Source organism: Centruroides sculpturatus, unplaced genomic scaffold (assembly GCF_000671375.1).
Source record: "Centruroides sculpturatus isolate CEXI.00-Female unplaced genomic scaffold, Cexi_2.0 scaffold689, whole genome shotgun sequence".
In the NCBI taxonomy this organism is placed as follows: domain Eukaryota; kingdom Metazoa; phylum Arthropoda; class Arachnida; order Scorpiones; family Buthidae; genus Centruroides; species Centruroides sculpturatus.
In genome coordinates, this window is record NW_019384971.1 from 118896 (window position 1) to 134996 (window position 16101).

At 32.3% G+C, this 16101-nt stretch overlaps 1 protein-coding gene and 2 long non-coding RNA genes across 8 annotated transcripts in view; all 3 read right to left on the reverse strand.

The window, feature by feature from the left end:
* Positions 1-4848: 4848 nt before the first annotated feature.
* LOC111632612 lies at positions 4849-7090 on the reverse strand. The gene is made up of 3 exons (XR_002757894.1): positions 6808-7090; positions 6620-6707; positions 4849-4993 (listed from the first exon to the last, which is right to left on the reverse strand). It is a non-coding gene; the product is annotated as an uncharacterized LOC111632612 (long non-coding RNA).
* Positions 7091-8694: 1604 nt separating this feature from the next.
* LOC111632611 lies at positions 8695-11212 on the reverse strand. Its single transcript, XR_002757893.1, has 4 exons — positions 11014-11212; positions 10481-10695; positions 8865-8942; positions 8695-8764 (listed from the first exon to the last, which is right to left on the reverse strand). It is a non-coding gene; the product is annotated as an uncharacterized LOC111632611 (long non-coding RNA).
* Positions 11213-12783: 1571 nt separating this feature from the next.
* The window catches only part of LOC111632619 (centrosomal protein of 78 kDa-like), a 33137-nt gene continuing 29819 nt past the window's right edge, over positions 12784-16101 (reverse strand). For all 6 annotated transcript variants that reach the window (XM_023377103.1, XM_023377107.1, XM_023377108.1 and 3 more), the window contains 7 exons: positions 15174-15238; positions 14880-14963; positions 14694-14800; positions 13824-13908; positions 13558-13635; positions 13362-13486; positions 12784-13286 (listed from right to left, as the gene is read on the reverse strand). In XM_023377103.1, the coding sequence (XP_023232871.1) occupies positions 12911-13286; positions 13362-13486; positions 13558-13635; positions 13824-13908; positions 14694-14800; positions 14880-14963; positions 15174-15238 (920 nt within the window). In that variant the 3' untranslated portion in view covers positions 12784-12910. The remainder of the gene's footprint in view (positions 13287-13361; positions 13487-13557; positions 13636-13823; positions 13909-14693; positions 14801-14879; positions 14964-15173; positions 15239-16101) is intronic.

The window sequence follows — 16101 nt, forward strand, 5'->3', positions numbered from 1 at the left end:
AATAAGACTTATTTTGTTTCACATATTAAAGAAATTCCTTCGATATTTTTCGTGAAAATTCACTGAATAGCACACCGAAAGCCAAACATGAATATGGATTTATGCTTAATACAATTGCCACAAATAAATTGCTAAGTTTTATACATGAACCTTTCACTGAGATTAATTTTAAACTTTTGTAAATGGACTACATTTTTTTTTAAGTTCGTAATATTGAACGATTTACTTAAACGGAAGAGAGAAGACTTAAATTGATTAATATCTATTAATAACTCTTATAAAATAAATATATAGGCTATTCTGTATAAAATAATTTAAGGCCAATTCTGGGACTTTTTTGTTTCTAAAACAGTTTATTATTTGATCAGAGGTCAAAGGTCAGGGACCTATATTTTATCAAAATTTTGTAATTTTAAAAAGTCAAGATTCGGTAATTGTCTACTTTTTATTAAAGGTGTCAAAGGACAAACACTTGTATTTTAACAAGAATTGTTGTAATTATAAATTTATTAATTACATTTAAGCTTCAGATTTCGGAAATTTTAGTGTTTAGAAAATCTGTAAAACAAAACACGTAATTTTAACTTCGTCTAAAACTCATATTTCTAATCTAATCGAACGGTTTATAACGTGAGGAATTTCAACATTTGAATGAACTTTTTTCTTCCATCACTTTAAATGTTCAAAGTGAACGATAATCAGGAAACAAAATGAAACTTTCAGCCAAAATGGTTGCACTTCCGCAGAAATTATTGCAATTTTCTTTTACACATTCCAAGTGTGCATAATGTAACCTTTTAATTATTTTACGTCAAGAGAATCAACAATTTTAATAATAAGTAAAACTGATGGCAATAAATTGTTTGAAGTGGCGAAAAAATAAAAAACTGGCGAAATGGTGGAGGTACAGTAGAGCGTCGATTTTCCGAATCAATTGGGGACTGGGGTTGTTCGTATAACTGATATTTCGGATAACTGATTTACGNCTGCGGCGACAAATCACGGACTGGTGAGATGGCGCCACTCCTCTACGAGTTTCCCGGGAATCCCGGATAGAAAAACGGGAACTGGGTTTTTCCCAGAGAGAGAATTCTGGGTATTGTTGCTTCTTCTTCTTGTCGGGTGATCGCTGCCATGAGCACGTGTAGCTCTCTTTCAAGTGTACTCGAGGATTGTTGTAAATAAATGTTGTTTTAGTTTAAAACGTGGTCGTGGACTTAACTAATTCATGTTTACAGCCTTCTGATAAAGACAGTCTTTGTGGAGATGTAAATGGATGGAAAAAGACGGCCAGATTTCGTCTAACCGATGGCGGCCGTCTATTACCTCCACTACACTAATAACAGATTATTTCATACTTTTCGGTTATCTGCCCTTTCAATTTTCCGACCAACCCCAGTCCCCAATTAGGTCGGATAATCGACACTCTACTGTAATTATAAATTTATTAATTACATTTAAGCTTCAGATTTCGGAATTTTTACAGGGTTTAGAAAATCTGTAAAACAAAACACGTAATTTTAACTTCGTCTAAAACTCATATTTCTAATCTAATCAAACGGTTTATAACGTGAGGAATTTCAACATTTGAATGAACTTTTTCTTCTATCATTTTAAATGTTCAAAGTGAAGGATAATCACGAAACAAAATGAAACTTTCAGCCAGAATGGCTGCATTTCCGCAGAAACTATTGCAGTTTTCTTTTCCATATTCCAAGTATGCATAATGTAACCTTTTAATTATTTTACGTCAAGAGAATCAACAATTTTAATAATAAGTAAAACTGATGGCGATAAATTATTTGAGGTGGCGAAAAAATTAAAAACTGGCGAAATGGTGGAGATATTTTAAAATTTTCCAGAGCAATTCATGCTGCACTGTTGTAGAAACTATATGAATTTCATTTTCGTTTTTATTCACGAAGGAACGAAGAATTAAAATTCATTATATTTTTACCATTATATTAATTAATGATGGCGATATTTGATATGATGACGTAAAGCTTCGTATTGCTGCAATGACAGGATGTAACTATTAGAATCTTCCAGGACGTCGATACTTTCCAATGCAACCAATTCCTCGTCTTCACTTACATTTAATAATTGCCGCATGTCGACGGATAAATTCAAATTGTAATTTACATTGGTAAATTTTTCGTACGAATCGGAGGAAGGAAAATCTACACCAATAAAATGAATGTGAAAATTGTTTGGGTTTATTGTATAAATAAAATCTATAATGTAAGTAACGGGTTCTCGAATATCGTGTAAATTTATCACAGCAATCTCCTCAAGAAATAGCACAAGATAAATTGTAACGTTATTTGGTAAACTGTAATTGCTCAAAAAATCGGATAATACTTCTTTTAATTCGTGGTATTCATCCATGCTCTCAGAAAAATATAAATAAAATTCTTTGAATTGATACAACGTCAATAACTGTTCGAAATTAGAGAAATTCGAAGAGAAACAGTACACAGATGAATGGGAACAAAATTGTTCCCAGTTCGTTTGTAGTTCGATTTGTTGATGAACTTGAAGCATGAATTCGGGAGTAAATATCTTATCCTCTATAGCTTTTAATAACCCTTTAGGTAAAGGATCATGTTTATAAAATCCCAATAGAAATAATAATTCCGCACTATAAATATGAGATGGGAATGGAACATAACCCATATATATGGATAAAGCCGAAAGGAATTCACCAAATGTGCGATGTACAAAACTGTATCGAATTATATTATCGCACTCTGATAAGGAATCCAGAGTAAGAATGCCCAGTCCAATGATAAATTTATATTTATCTTCATTTGAAAACTTCTTCTCTAAGACTTTTGATGTTATACAGCATGGTTTCCTGTTTAATTTTCCCAATTTCAGTAGCAGATTTTCTCCCACAAAATATTTTCCTGTTTTAAACTTACTTTTCTGAACTGATTTTCTAACATAACGTTCAGTTATGAGAGAAAATATTCGGATGTATAAATCAGTCATAGTTTCAAGTTTTCCCATTTCTCCATTCTTATGAAGGCAACACAACATGTGCAGCATCAGAGGACATTCTGCTACTTCTCTATAGAACTCTTCCTCCTCCAATTTAGAAATGAGTTCGTTGGTCTTACTTTCGTCTTTTCCAAACATTAATTGAATATATACCTCTTGGTATTCTGCATTAAATCCTTCTAACGAAAATCTCATCTTCATGTTCTGTCTGATGTCCTCTGCAGCTTGAGGTCGACTCGTTACCACAATGGTCATTCGAGAAGAAATGTCAAATGAATCGTCCCTTATAAATTTTATAACTTTATTTCTCTCTACAACCTCATCGAATCCATCCAAAATCACCAGAATATTTAATTGTCTATCTTCTAATTTCCGAACTTTATCAGTTGACGAGTGCTCATTCATGTTATGGAGTAATGCATCTTTTACACTTTTATTGCCTAATTCTCTTAAGACCAGAAGTAAAGTTAAATCGAAATGTTGCAGATAATTTGTAGATGCCCAATCGTATGCAATTTTCTTGCAAAGGGTGGTTTTACCATAACCGGGATTCCCTGTCACTAAAATAGTTTGATGACCATCTTCTTGTATTGAAAATAGCTCATTCAAGTTTATATTGTCTCCGATTTTCATTCCAAATAAATCTGCTTTCTCTACGGTTAATTCTACGAAATAATCCTCTAATGGAAAATCGAATCTCTCTCCTTCCCATAAAAATGATCTCATGTAAGAACACTCCGTGATGTATTTGTACTTCAACTTCTGGTAGCAACTGTTGATCATTTCTATAAGTAAAAGAAAAAAGTTTAATCAAACGTTACACTAGTCTTTTATTTATTTATTTTATTAGCGTATTAGAAATTATTTCGTGGTTATGGTAAATATAACAATAATATTTACAGTACATGAATAGATGGAGTTTTGTAAAACGTGTGTGAGCTTAAAGAAAATTTTAGTGAATGACTTATGAACAAGTGTACACGCATGATATTGTCTAATATGGAAAAAATCCAGCAACGAATTGCGTAACTTTCCCGGCGACAACATTTAAAATGACGTATTTGATGGCACCATGACAAATGAAATAAATTTATTCTTATAAAATACCATTTCTTTACGTTATTCGAAAATTGTCTTTCATAATCTTCTTGTTCCCATGAGAAGAAAACGAGTTCCCATGAGAAGAAAACGACAACTGACTGAAATTAATATGTGTAATTCATTGTGTTTTATGTTGACACAATCAATATTAAGAGAGTATCATATCATGCTGTTCTTATACAGAACGAAGAATATGCTCTGACTAATTAACGGGTAAGAAACGCGAAATGAGGGCAATCTGCCATGTGAGAGCGTGTCCAGGAAGGACAGAATATGCGAATTGTACCATATTCACATGTTACACACGTGAGATAAACCAGGAAAACTCCACATAGACAGCCCGTTAATGAGGCGCAAACCCGTGAGCAGTGTTCAGTAGTTTTATCCTCTCGGCCACTATTGGTCTCGAATTACAATGCGTTAAGCAGATTCAACAGTTCAGGAGCTGTTGAGTACTTTTCTGCTGAATGCTTTCTACAGTAGCATTATTACGAAACATGTTTTATGTTATGACGACATTTAATAACGTCTTTCGTTTACGTTACCCATCGCTAGCTGTACCAATGATTCAACGCACACGTCGCTCATCGTTCAGCAGATGTAACTACGTAACAACTACTGATTGAAACACCTTTTCTCAGTTACTACTATTGGCTCTGCTGAACGCAGCCAACGCATTTGATTCACGTTTCTGTTAAGCATTTACCTTCTTTTTCTTTATCTTCTTTCTTCAAATCTTTTGTTTTTGGTTCTTCTGTACGAATTTTTATTTTTGGTCCATCTCTACTAATTTCTACTTTTGGTCCTTCGGTATGAATTTCTATTTTTGGTCCAACGTGAACTTGCGTACAGTTCTTGAGCATCGTCACATATTGATTACCATTCTCAACTGAAATTAATATGAAATTAAATATTATATTTTATCCCTCAAGATTAGATTAAACACGGATAATCTGGTGTTCGGTTTAAAACAGAAATAGGTCTTTCCTATTTTTCACTTAAGGATAATTATATCTATATCCTTTATACTACGATAATTATTCTTATATAAAAGATAGGAGAGATACCAGACTTTACTCAAAATAAATTATTCTTTTTTAGTATTTATCACGTTTCTTCTGTACGCTGTTATATTCATTTATAATGTGTAAAATAAAGAATAAATAATTATTTACCGTTTGGAAGTTGGTGAAATAAATTTACATCTTGCCTCATTTCGCCTATTGCCTGCAATTAATTAAATAATATACGTAAATGTNGAGGTTAACAGCACCAATAAAATAAGGGGAGTTCGAGTGAGGACCCGAAAGTGAACGGACGTGTTATTTTATGGTCTCCAATTTTCTTTGTCTTGTTCAACCTACACTCGACCTTACGACTACGACTGCAAAATAATACGACATATACATAAATGTCTGTTTGAACTACAGTACAATAAAGTTTATAAAAAGTAAAAAATATCTAATACAGTCAAATATGGCGTTCAAAATTTGTTCGTAAACTGAGGCGTTCGAAACTCGAGGTTCCACTGTATTAATACACCAGCCTAACTTTATGAAGAGTCCAGGTTGGCTCCAACTATGAAATGTGGAACCGTCCCAAGAATATCAGAAAACGTTCCTCACCATTTAACTGTTCTATTGTAGGAATGGCAGTGATGAAGCACTGTTTCTGGATAAAAATTACTTTCTCAGGAGGGGAATGTATGGCGATCGGTCAAAAAGTGACCTTTTAGAGTTTTACATTTTTCGACTTAGGAGACCTCGTAATGTCGTGAAATGCAAGAAAAATCGGGGTTTTTTCTGCATATATGGATGCTAGGGTGTGGGGGGAAACGATTTTGTTCACCCTCTTTGAAGCTTAATAATTCGTTACTTCGGACAAAAATTTCTGAAATTTTGCAGGGGAATATATTTATTAAGGAAATNTCGTGAAATGCAAGAAAAATCGGGGTTTTTTCTGCATATATGGATGCTAGGGTGTGGGGGGAAACGATTTTGTTCACCCTCTTTGAAGCTTAATAATTCGTTACTTCGGACAAAAATTTCTGAAATTTTGCAGGGGAATATATTTATTAAGGAAATTGAAGCTATTAAATTTTGGTGATTAAAGGCAGAGTGGTGAGGAAATAGAGGTGGTGAGGTGTCAAATCTCGAATGGAGTCGGATTTTATAAAGATTTTACTCTTACAAATTTTTTTAAAACTCGTCTATACCTTTAAAATTAAGCTTTTTTTTTCGTTTTATAATCACTAATAATAGGCTATAAAAAGTTTCTTAAATTAAATATCTTAACAGATGGCTCCTCACGAAAATATAAATATTGTTGCCGGGAAAGTTACGCAACACATTGCTGGATTTTTTCATACATAGCAGCGGATACAGATTACGTTCAATACTATTTTTGAACAAATTAAAAGATGATTGTAAGTGCTGAGTGTTATTAAAGTATTCAAGTAGTTTTAAAACAATAATCTATAAAATAGATTAAAATAATTTGTACTACACAGACTTACATTTGCAACTTTTTTGTCGTCAGCTTCATAAATGACAATACTCTTCTCGTAACTTGAAACTGCTGCTTCTGCCATTTCTTTCATTCAACTTAAATAATTTAAAGTTAAGGTATAAAACTTTGAAAGCTTTCGTTCTTTATTTTATTAATTATATAATTGTACAATAAATATATAAATAGTCTATTTACCTCACGTTTATCAATTGAATGTAAGGCTATTGATGAAGGCCTTCGTGTGCAAATATTCTAGTAGCGAATTCTCCAACACTAATAAACATAAATAAATTTTTCAGAACAAAATACTATTATTATAAAATTTAATTTTTAATTCGGTTCTCCGCTCTTTTCACTGGCATACCACCCGAGCTTTCAATGTGTAGACTTGTAAAGAATCCTTCTTGCGTACCACCGGTGGTACGTGGACACTAAGAGGGCCTTTATTCCTTGTACCATGTTAATCAAGGGTTCGGCCAGACCCACGATAAAGGCGACAGGATGATNTCTCAGCGAAGCACGTAAGATTGCCACCGAAAGAACTGAATTAGCTCACGAAAGAAACAGAGATAAATATAATAGTCAACATCAAACTCCAAACTTCAAAGTAGGAGATCAAATATTACTACAAACCTTCTTCCATCCCGACCAAGGAAAACTTGCTCCAAAGTATCATGGACCTTTCACCATATTAAAAATAGTATCTCCTTGTAACGTAGAAATAGACAGACCTGTCCAATCATTAAATAAATTAACCGATATTGTAAATGTAGATAAAATTATACCGTATTATAATCCAACCAACTTTAGAGTTCAAGCCGATAAATTGTATAACACCCAGCCCAACCTCCCTGAGGCTCCATGATGTCGCCTTTTCAGGAGGGGGGCATTTAACATATTTAAAATTTTGTAAATTTTGTATATATTTTCTGTATTTTACTTTGTTAATCTCGTCCCTTTTGGAATGAGGTTAACAGCACCAATAAAATAAGGGGAGTTCGAGTGAGGACCCGAAAGTGAACGGACGTGTTATTTTATGGTCTCCAATTTTCTTTGTCTTGTTCAACCTACACTCGACCTTACGACTACGACTGCAAAATAATACGACATATACATAAATGTCTGTTTGAACTACAGTACAATAAAGTTTATAAAAAGTAAAAAATATCTAATACAGTCAAATATGGCGTTCAAAATTTGTTCGTAAACTGAGGCGTTCGAAACTCGAGGTTCCACTGTATTAATACACCAGCCTAACTTTATGAAGAGTCCAGGTTGGCTCCAACTATGAAATGTGGAACCGTCCCAAGAATATCAGAAAACGTTCCTCACCATTTAACTGTTCTATTGTAGGAATGGCAGTGATGAAGCACTGTTTCTGGATAAAAATTACTTTCTCAGGAGGGGAATGTATGGCGATCGGTCAAAAAGTGACCTTTTAGAGTTTTACATTTTTCGACTTAGGAGACCTCGTAATGTCGTGAAATGCAAGAAAAATCGGGGTTTTTTCTGCATATATGGATGCTAGGGTGTGGGGGGAAACGATTTTGTTCACCCTCTTTGAAGCTTAATAATTCGTTACTTCGGACAAAAATTTCTGAAATTTTGCAGGGGAATATATTTATTAAGGAAATTGAAGCTATTAAATTTTGGTGATTAAAGGCAGAGTGGTGAGGAAATAGAGGTGGTGAGGTGTCAAATCTCGAATGGAGTCGGATTTTATAAAGATTTTACTCTTACAAATTTTTTTAAAACTCGTCTATACCTTTAAAATTAAGCTTTTTTTTCGTTTTATAATCACTAATAATAGGCTATAAAAAGTTTCTTAAATTAAATATCTTAACAGATGGCTCCTCACGCAAATATAAATATTGTTGCCGGGAAAGTTACGCAACACATTGCTGGATTTTTTCATACATAGCAGCGGATACAGATTACGTTCAATACTATTTTTGAACAAATTAAAAGATGATTGTAAGTGCTGAGTGTTATTAAAGTATTCAAGTAGTTTTAAAACAATAATCTATAAAATAGATTAAAATAATTTGTACTACACAGACTTACATTTGCAACTTTTTTGTCGTCGGCTTCATAAATGACAATACTCTTCTCGTAACTTGAAACTGCTGCTTCTGCCATTTCTTTCATTCAACTTAAATAATTTAAAGTTAAGGTATAAAACTTTGAAAGCTTTCGTTCTTTATTTTATTAATTATATAATTGTACAATAAATATATAAATAGTCTATTTACCTCACGTTTATCAATTGAATGTAAGGCTATTGATGAAGGCCTTCGTGTGCAAATATTCTAGTAGCGAATTCTCCAACACTAATAAACATAAATAAATTTTTCAGAACAAAATACTATTATTATAAAATTTAATTTTTAATTCGGTTCTCCGCTCTTTTCACTGGCATACCACCCGAGCTTTCAATGTGTAGACTTGTAAAGAATCCTTCTTGCGTACCACCGGTGGTACGTGGACACTAAGAGGGCCTTTATTCCTTGTACCATGTTAATCAAGGGTTCGGCCAGACCCACGATAAAGGCGACAGGATGATGAGAGACAGAGACAGAGAATTATGGAAGTTAAGGCAGATCATTGCAGTATAGAAGAGAACTGCTATGAAATAAAAAAAAAACCCTAAAGGATTTTTTAAAAGATTGTAATTCATGTTATTTTTTTAAAGATAACATGATTCTGTTACCTTTTATCAGTGAACAGTAATGTGAGACAGATCATTGATATTAAATTGCAACTAAATAATACACATATTTTATTTTTCCGGCTGTTAACAGAGAAAAAGTACGGCGATCGATCAAAAAATGAATTATCCAGAGGTTTACATTTTTGGACTTGGAGAACTTTAAATCGTCGAGAAATGATAAAGATTTGGAAGATTTTTCTCTATATAAATGGACTATTCTGGCCGAGTTGGCCATCTGGGGATTCTTTGCGTTGTTGTTCCCCCACTGTAACCTGCCAACTCGGCTGTCAGGGGACTTTTTGCGTTTAATTTTTGTGCTTTTGTACGGCAACGTATTCCGAGTTGATATTTTCAGCAGCTTCTTACGCATCGAGTCGGTTGTCCACGTGCATAGCTGCCAATTGCTCGCGTTCCCTGTCTCCCTAGAGGCAGTACCATGTGCGGACTTCTCTGTATATATTTTGACCATACTCTTTTCTGTGGGCTACGCCCCGTGTGTTATAATTAAAGTATATTCAATAAATGGAACTCGATGGCGCCATGATTCCCATTTCACACTTTCCTATCATTTTTTACTTTTCTTCCCTCTTCTCACTTCTTCTAAAACTCTTCATCCTTTTCAAAAGCTATGCCGTAAGGTTCGGCCTTCTAACACTTTTAAATCATATCAGATATGAGTGAGTGTGTTCGGGGCATGATTATATTCATCCCATTTCAAGCTTAATAACTCTTTTGCCTCTTGTTGGAAATTTCTGAAATTTCGCAGTGATGTTTGGGTATTAGAGGGAATTGTTTCCAGAAATTTTCAGGAAAATCAGACCATTGGTTCGGGAGATATTAATTAAAGGAGTGGAACCATACCTCAAAAAGCTTTCATTTTATAAAATTAATTCTGTCAGTCTGTGTATATGTAGATAATACATATACAAAAACTGATCATACATACAGAAAAAATCCTCGACTTTTCTAGCATTTCTCGACGTTTCAAGGTCCCCTGAATGTAAAAATGTAATAATCTTGTAAGGCTATTTTTGACCGATTCCCATACTTTCTATGTGTTATATAACAGCAGGGAAAGTAAATAATGATGAAGAAAGTCAGTAATAAATTAATTTTTAATCAATTCAGTAACATTTTCAGAATAACGACAGGAAACACCTTGGAAATCTTCAAAATCAGTCTTCAGCAGCATCCATATTCTTATAAAGCTAGATATGTTGTAAACAAGTTCTCTGTTAATCCTGTATTCTATATGTTCTACCCCAGTTAATCCTCTGTTGTGACGTTACTGTGATGATCTCATAAATCCTTTCTGCAGCTCTCTTGCAGTTGCTGGCATTCTTTATTGTTTCGTATTCATTTAGATATTAGTTCTATTATATTCGTTAAATTATAAAAATAATAATTGTAATAACGATTAAATATTTCGTTTCGGTTTAAAAGCATGTATTTTAATCTATACACAAAAATAAAGAATATAATTAGTAAAATTAATATTATACACAAGAATATTAGAGCTATAAAATATTCAGTTGTTGTTTAATTATAATTACAGTAAAGTTTCTCTTGCATGTATACTGCATGTAATTTAATGACGTAATTTTCTACACTACATTGTTGTGTAGAATGTTATCACAGGCATCTTTTACTCTTTACTACTATAATTATATGATACATAATTCGATACATACCTGGTATTTCATACCTTTCCGATAGGTACAATACATATCGATTCTTATATTGTTTGGGTTATATTCAATATTCTTACTCCAGAGTACATACATCACATTAATTAAAATGAAGGAGCAATTCTAAATAATCATATATAATAAAAATATTGTTACACGCTTCACTAAATAAGTATTCATTGTTGCACCCTAGAGCGCAACAAGGTGCTTTATCTTCAGATAAATTGTAATTGATAAGTTTACTGGCTCGGGTTTATTTGGGTGACGTGACAGGTAATCGATACGCTGAGGGGGAGGAGTTTTATGAGAAATTTTCTGTATTTAGGTGTTAGAAACAAAGAAATCTCGGAAAATTCAACCACCATTGTTTAGTGGTATATACCCATTCGGTCAGTAGCGTGTTATGGCTTCGAGGAGCTAAGCTAATTTGAATTAGGGAACCCCCAAGGACAGTGTTGATTTCAGATTTTTTTCTTCGAAGAATGTTTTGGGGCCTCCTATTAATGGGGGCTTCAGGAAAGTGTCCTTTTTACCCTTAGGATAACCCGTTACTGCACTCGGCCATTTGTGGGCACCATTTATTCCTGATTCTTTGAATTTAATAAAAAGTATTTTTTTATATAACAACAATATTATAACAGACATTCACCATGAATAAATAATAACAACTTATACATAACAATTTTACTTGAAGTACTTGTTCACTATTCGAAAACGGAACTGTATTTTAACGTGGGAATACGTGTTACTGCTAATTGTCCTGTCTGTTGACAAAATTTTCCAAAATATTAATTAAGTATCTATAAGTAAAACAAAATGTTAGATTTTTTCATACAGCACTATCAGGTCTATCAGTATTGTTCATTCGTTATCATCAATAAGAGTATCCTTTCACCTTGTCAATATCGCTTTATCATAGATATAAGTAATATTAATCTATTATTATAAAACTTGGAAGTGATATACGCAAAGAAAGTTCTTTCACTTTTGAAGGACGATTGCCGCACCATTTTATACATTTACGTTCTTCTGGTATCAATTCTGTGCTTGCTGAACGAAAAGCTGTCTGCCTGTTAATATAGTTATCGATATAACACCGTTAATATCGTATCCGTTTTGACTGTATTATCAATAAAAATACAGACAAGAAATTAATAATTATTCCTTTCCTGTTTATTACTTATCATAATCACTACGTATTAAACCCAGATATACCTAAGCGTACGTGCAAAACAGGTTGAGAATCACTGATTGTCATCAAAAAAATCACTTTGCACCTATGGATGTTGAGGTGCAACCTCAGAACCTGACATTGATCAACTTGTAAGGCACTAAAAGAACCTTTTAAATCATATACATCGGGTGTCAGGCCAGACACACAATGGGCCATTTCCAAAACATTTTTCGAAATGGTCTGTAGGGGGGTTTCTTCGACTATCAGTATTGGATTTCATATCCAGCGGTATCAATAGTACTTGTAAAAACGGTCCTAGAAGCCATTTTTTTTTTTTGTGATTTCTTGTGTATTCCTGTATGCTGCGTTTGGTACCCGAGGATTTACATCCCCTTTCATTTTAGGGAATAGAAGCAATTCTTAATCGATAATAAATAACGACCGATGTATTTATATTCAAGTACACTGTAAATTCGTCTACACCAAACCTAGAATCTTCCTTCTTTGTTAATTCAGGTAAAGACTGGGCAAACCTGAGGCCAACCATACAATTTGCAACATAATACCGTCTTGTATCAGTATAATCAATCGTTACAAAATGAAAAGAGTTATTTTTAATATCTAAAAAAACTATTACAATAAGTGCTTAGCAAAAAGTTCCATTTCACACAGTTCTATATATTATATTTTATATAAACAAGTTACATCTAGTTACTTTAATGTTTTTCATGTTTTCTCCATTGAATTATTTTCTTGATTTATTATGGAATTAATTAAAGTATTCTCTGTATGGTTCAATTTCACTGAAATTCTTTCACTTATAATATTAAACAAATCATCATTATTAGTATTATTTGTATTATATCTATTAGAATTCATATTTATATTGCGCAATATCATTTCTTCTTGCTTGTTGCTCACATTTTCAGGAGCATGTGTTGTTTCAAAATTTAAATTCTGAATCATATCCGGTATATAAACCTCTTTCCGTGCCGTATCTTCTGTTGCGAAGTCTCCATTAACCCTTTCAACACGATTCTTGTCAGAAATAAAGCTCTGTAAATCTGCCACACCTGATTGAAATTTAGTTATGTCTTCTAACCTAAATTTTGAAAAAAACCAAGTATAAATTTTGAATTTCTATATTCTTAAAATACTTTTCTATACTCCATCTTACCCAGATATTTTCAGAAAATTTAGAAATTCTTGGAATTTTACAAATGTATTTTGAATAGTGTTTAATGTAGCATCATCTATCAGAGTGTAACCAGGTGTGTGAGATGCTTTCCCTTGGCTCTCTAACTATTTGAATAAAATAACAGATTCTACATTAACGTTCAAACTCCGACAAAATTAAAACTGAATAGAGTTACCTGCTTGACTTTCATCTCTGCTAGTTTTCTTTTTCCCTGTTCAATCTGCAGTTGTTGAAAACATATCTTCAGTTCTCTCTATATAAACATATAAATTGTAAATTCAAAAAGGTGGACAGCAAACAACAGCTACAGTTTCTGCTTGAACGAATGCATAATGTAGTATGAGCTGAAACTATAGCAGTCATTCACTGTTTACAGTTTTGAAATAAGGTACTAGAAATCCCAATTTCTTTCTAGTTATGACTTCAAATATCAGTTTATACCTGTAAATGATAACAAGCATTTACCCATTCTTCTAATTCATCACTTCTACTTGTACTAGAACTTGAAACATCAGATTCTTTATCTCTATATTAAAAAGAAAATTGAATCTAGTAGTAATCATTTAAATTAGAACATAACATTTTTCTATATATACAGTTGAACATTTCTATTTAAAAAAGAAAAAAATCTGAGATATAAAGGTTCCTACACAGTAAACAGTAATTGGCTTGATTGTGGGTATGGTAATTTATTAATAAAATAGCAAGTACAGTACTGTACATACTTGTATTAGGTATAAATAAAACATGTTTGATATACCATAAAAGAAATAGTTTGTCAATACTTTCTGTTGTCCAACTGTCTTCAACAAGCAAGATGCAAGCCAAACTCATAGTCAATCAGAGAAAAGCAATGTCAATTATATATACATTATGTACTGTATTGCAAGAGATGTTTCTCAACTACAGTTTATGCTGTCAAAATAGAGTTGCTGAGTTTTGAATTTGTAAACAACACCTAAGTATATAACTTGAGATATAAAACTTCTAAGAAAAAATTATTTGAAATAAAGATGGAAAATATCACCTAAATTGAATTTAGGCTAAAAATGAAGGGGAAAAAATAAATTTCGAGATAAATATTTGATATAGCAGGATCAACTGTATACAATATTAATTTATAAATAATTTACTTATGCTTGTTTCTGAATATAACATTGTGCTTTATGTATAGATTATGTAAAGATAGATTATGTATAGATTAGGTATAGATTATGTAAGCAATGGTTCATATTTTTCAGTAATTACATTAATATATTATGGTAACTTTTGTAAATAAATATCAAAATAGAAGAGAACCAACATCCTTACATGCCACAGTTTTTAGGAGGAGGACGACTGTTCACTCTCCGTGTCAGTTTTGCCTTTGTTTTCTCTTTAATTCCAGCAGTTACAGTTTTCTGATGCTTTTTGTTTAACTGAAACACATTAAGATACATTAAACATTTTAACACATTGAACATTAATAAAGTCATGTTATATTTTCAATTGTTTTACCTTTGATCCTTTCATTGTGAATTTACCCACCCGTTGCATCAAGGATTCGCAAAGCAAGCACTTCTTTGAAGATAGCTTGTTAAACTAAATTCGTTTGAATAAAAGAATAACTACTAAATTACTATTTAATTTATACAGTAGTTAAGCCTGAATTTTAATAACCAAATGTCTAAATGCCAGATTGACTTAATACCAAATTACTTAATTTCCTTAATTAAAGTTTAGCATAATTATAGCTTCAAACAATCTGGCAATTAGATATTTGGTTATCATTTCTTAGTTAATCTTACTTACTTCAAACATTTTCCCTTTATTATTCTCATCTAACTGCTGTTGTATTTTCTCTAATAATTCTTGATCTGTGTAATAAATTCAGAAATTAAAGTTTTAAGCATGTTAAAAACAATATTCTTCATTTGATTTGAAAGTTAATAAATCCAGAATTATTTACATTGTCTGCCATTTTTTATTTATTATTTTTTCTAACTCTATTTGTCCTTTCAGTACCAAGAGCAAGTTCATGATAAATTTAGCCAGACAAACGATGGGACGACCTAGTGATCAGAAATGGATCCCTGACATATCCAGATGGACCATCACCAAAACATTCCTCAGGTTATTTTGACTTGTCTGGATTAATTCAAGATTTCTGAGTGGGAGACAGCCACCTAAGCTGTTCAGCCATAGGTCTGCCATTATAAGATAGCAGTTATTTAATTATTATGTCAGATTTGCAAGTTCAAGCAGGTGATAATGTTATAATGATTTTTCATATGTTACCTTTACAGATATACGTAGTGTTTACAACATTCAATGTGTGCCAACACACTAACGTTTACAAGAATATAACATTACATATGCACTCAAAGCATTGAAATGTTTAGAAATTGTACAAGACTGTCCTTTAATTTTTACTATAAACATTTGTTTGTATGTTAATATGTGGGATTTGAGTCATTACACAAAACCCTCTAGCTCCATTATTTTCAAATTTCCAATCTGACTCAAATTCTATGAATATCCAATAAGTATTAATTAATTAGCAATGGTAAATCCTTACTAAAATAATACATGGTATCATAAATATTTCATTACTACATACCACAATTAGACTTGCACTCTACATTTAAATATTAATCTACACATAAAGCACAATGTTATATTCAGAAAGAAGTCATAGACAGTACATGCTTAGCAACTCAACTCTGAATTCATCCAAAGA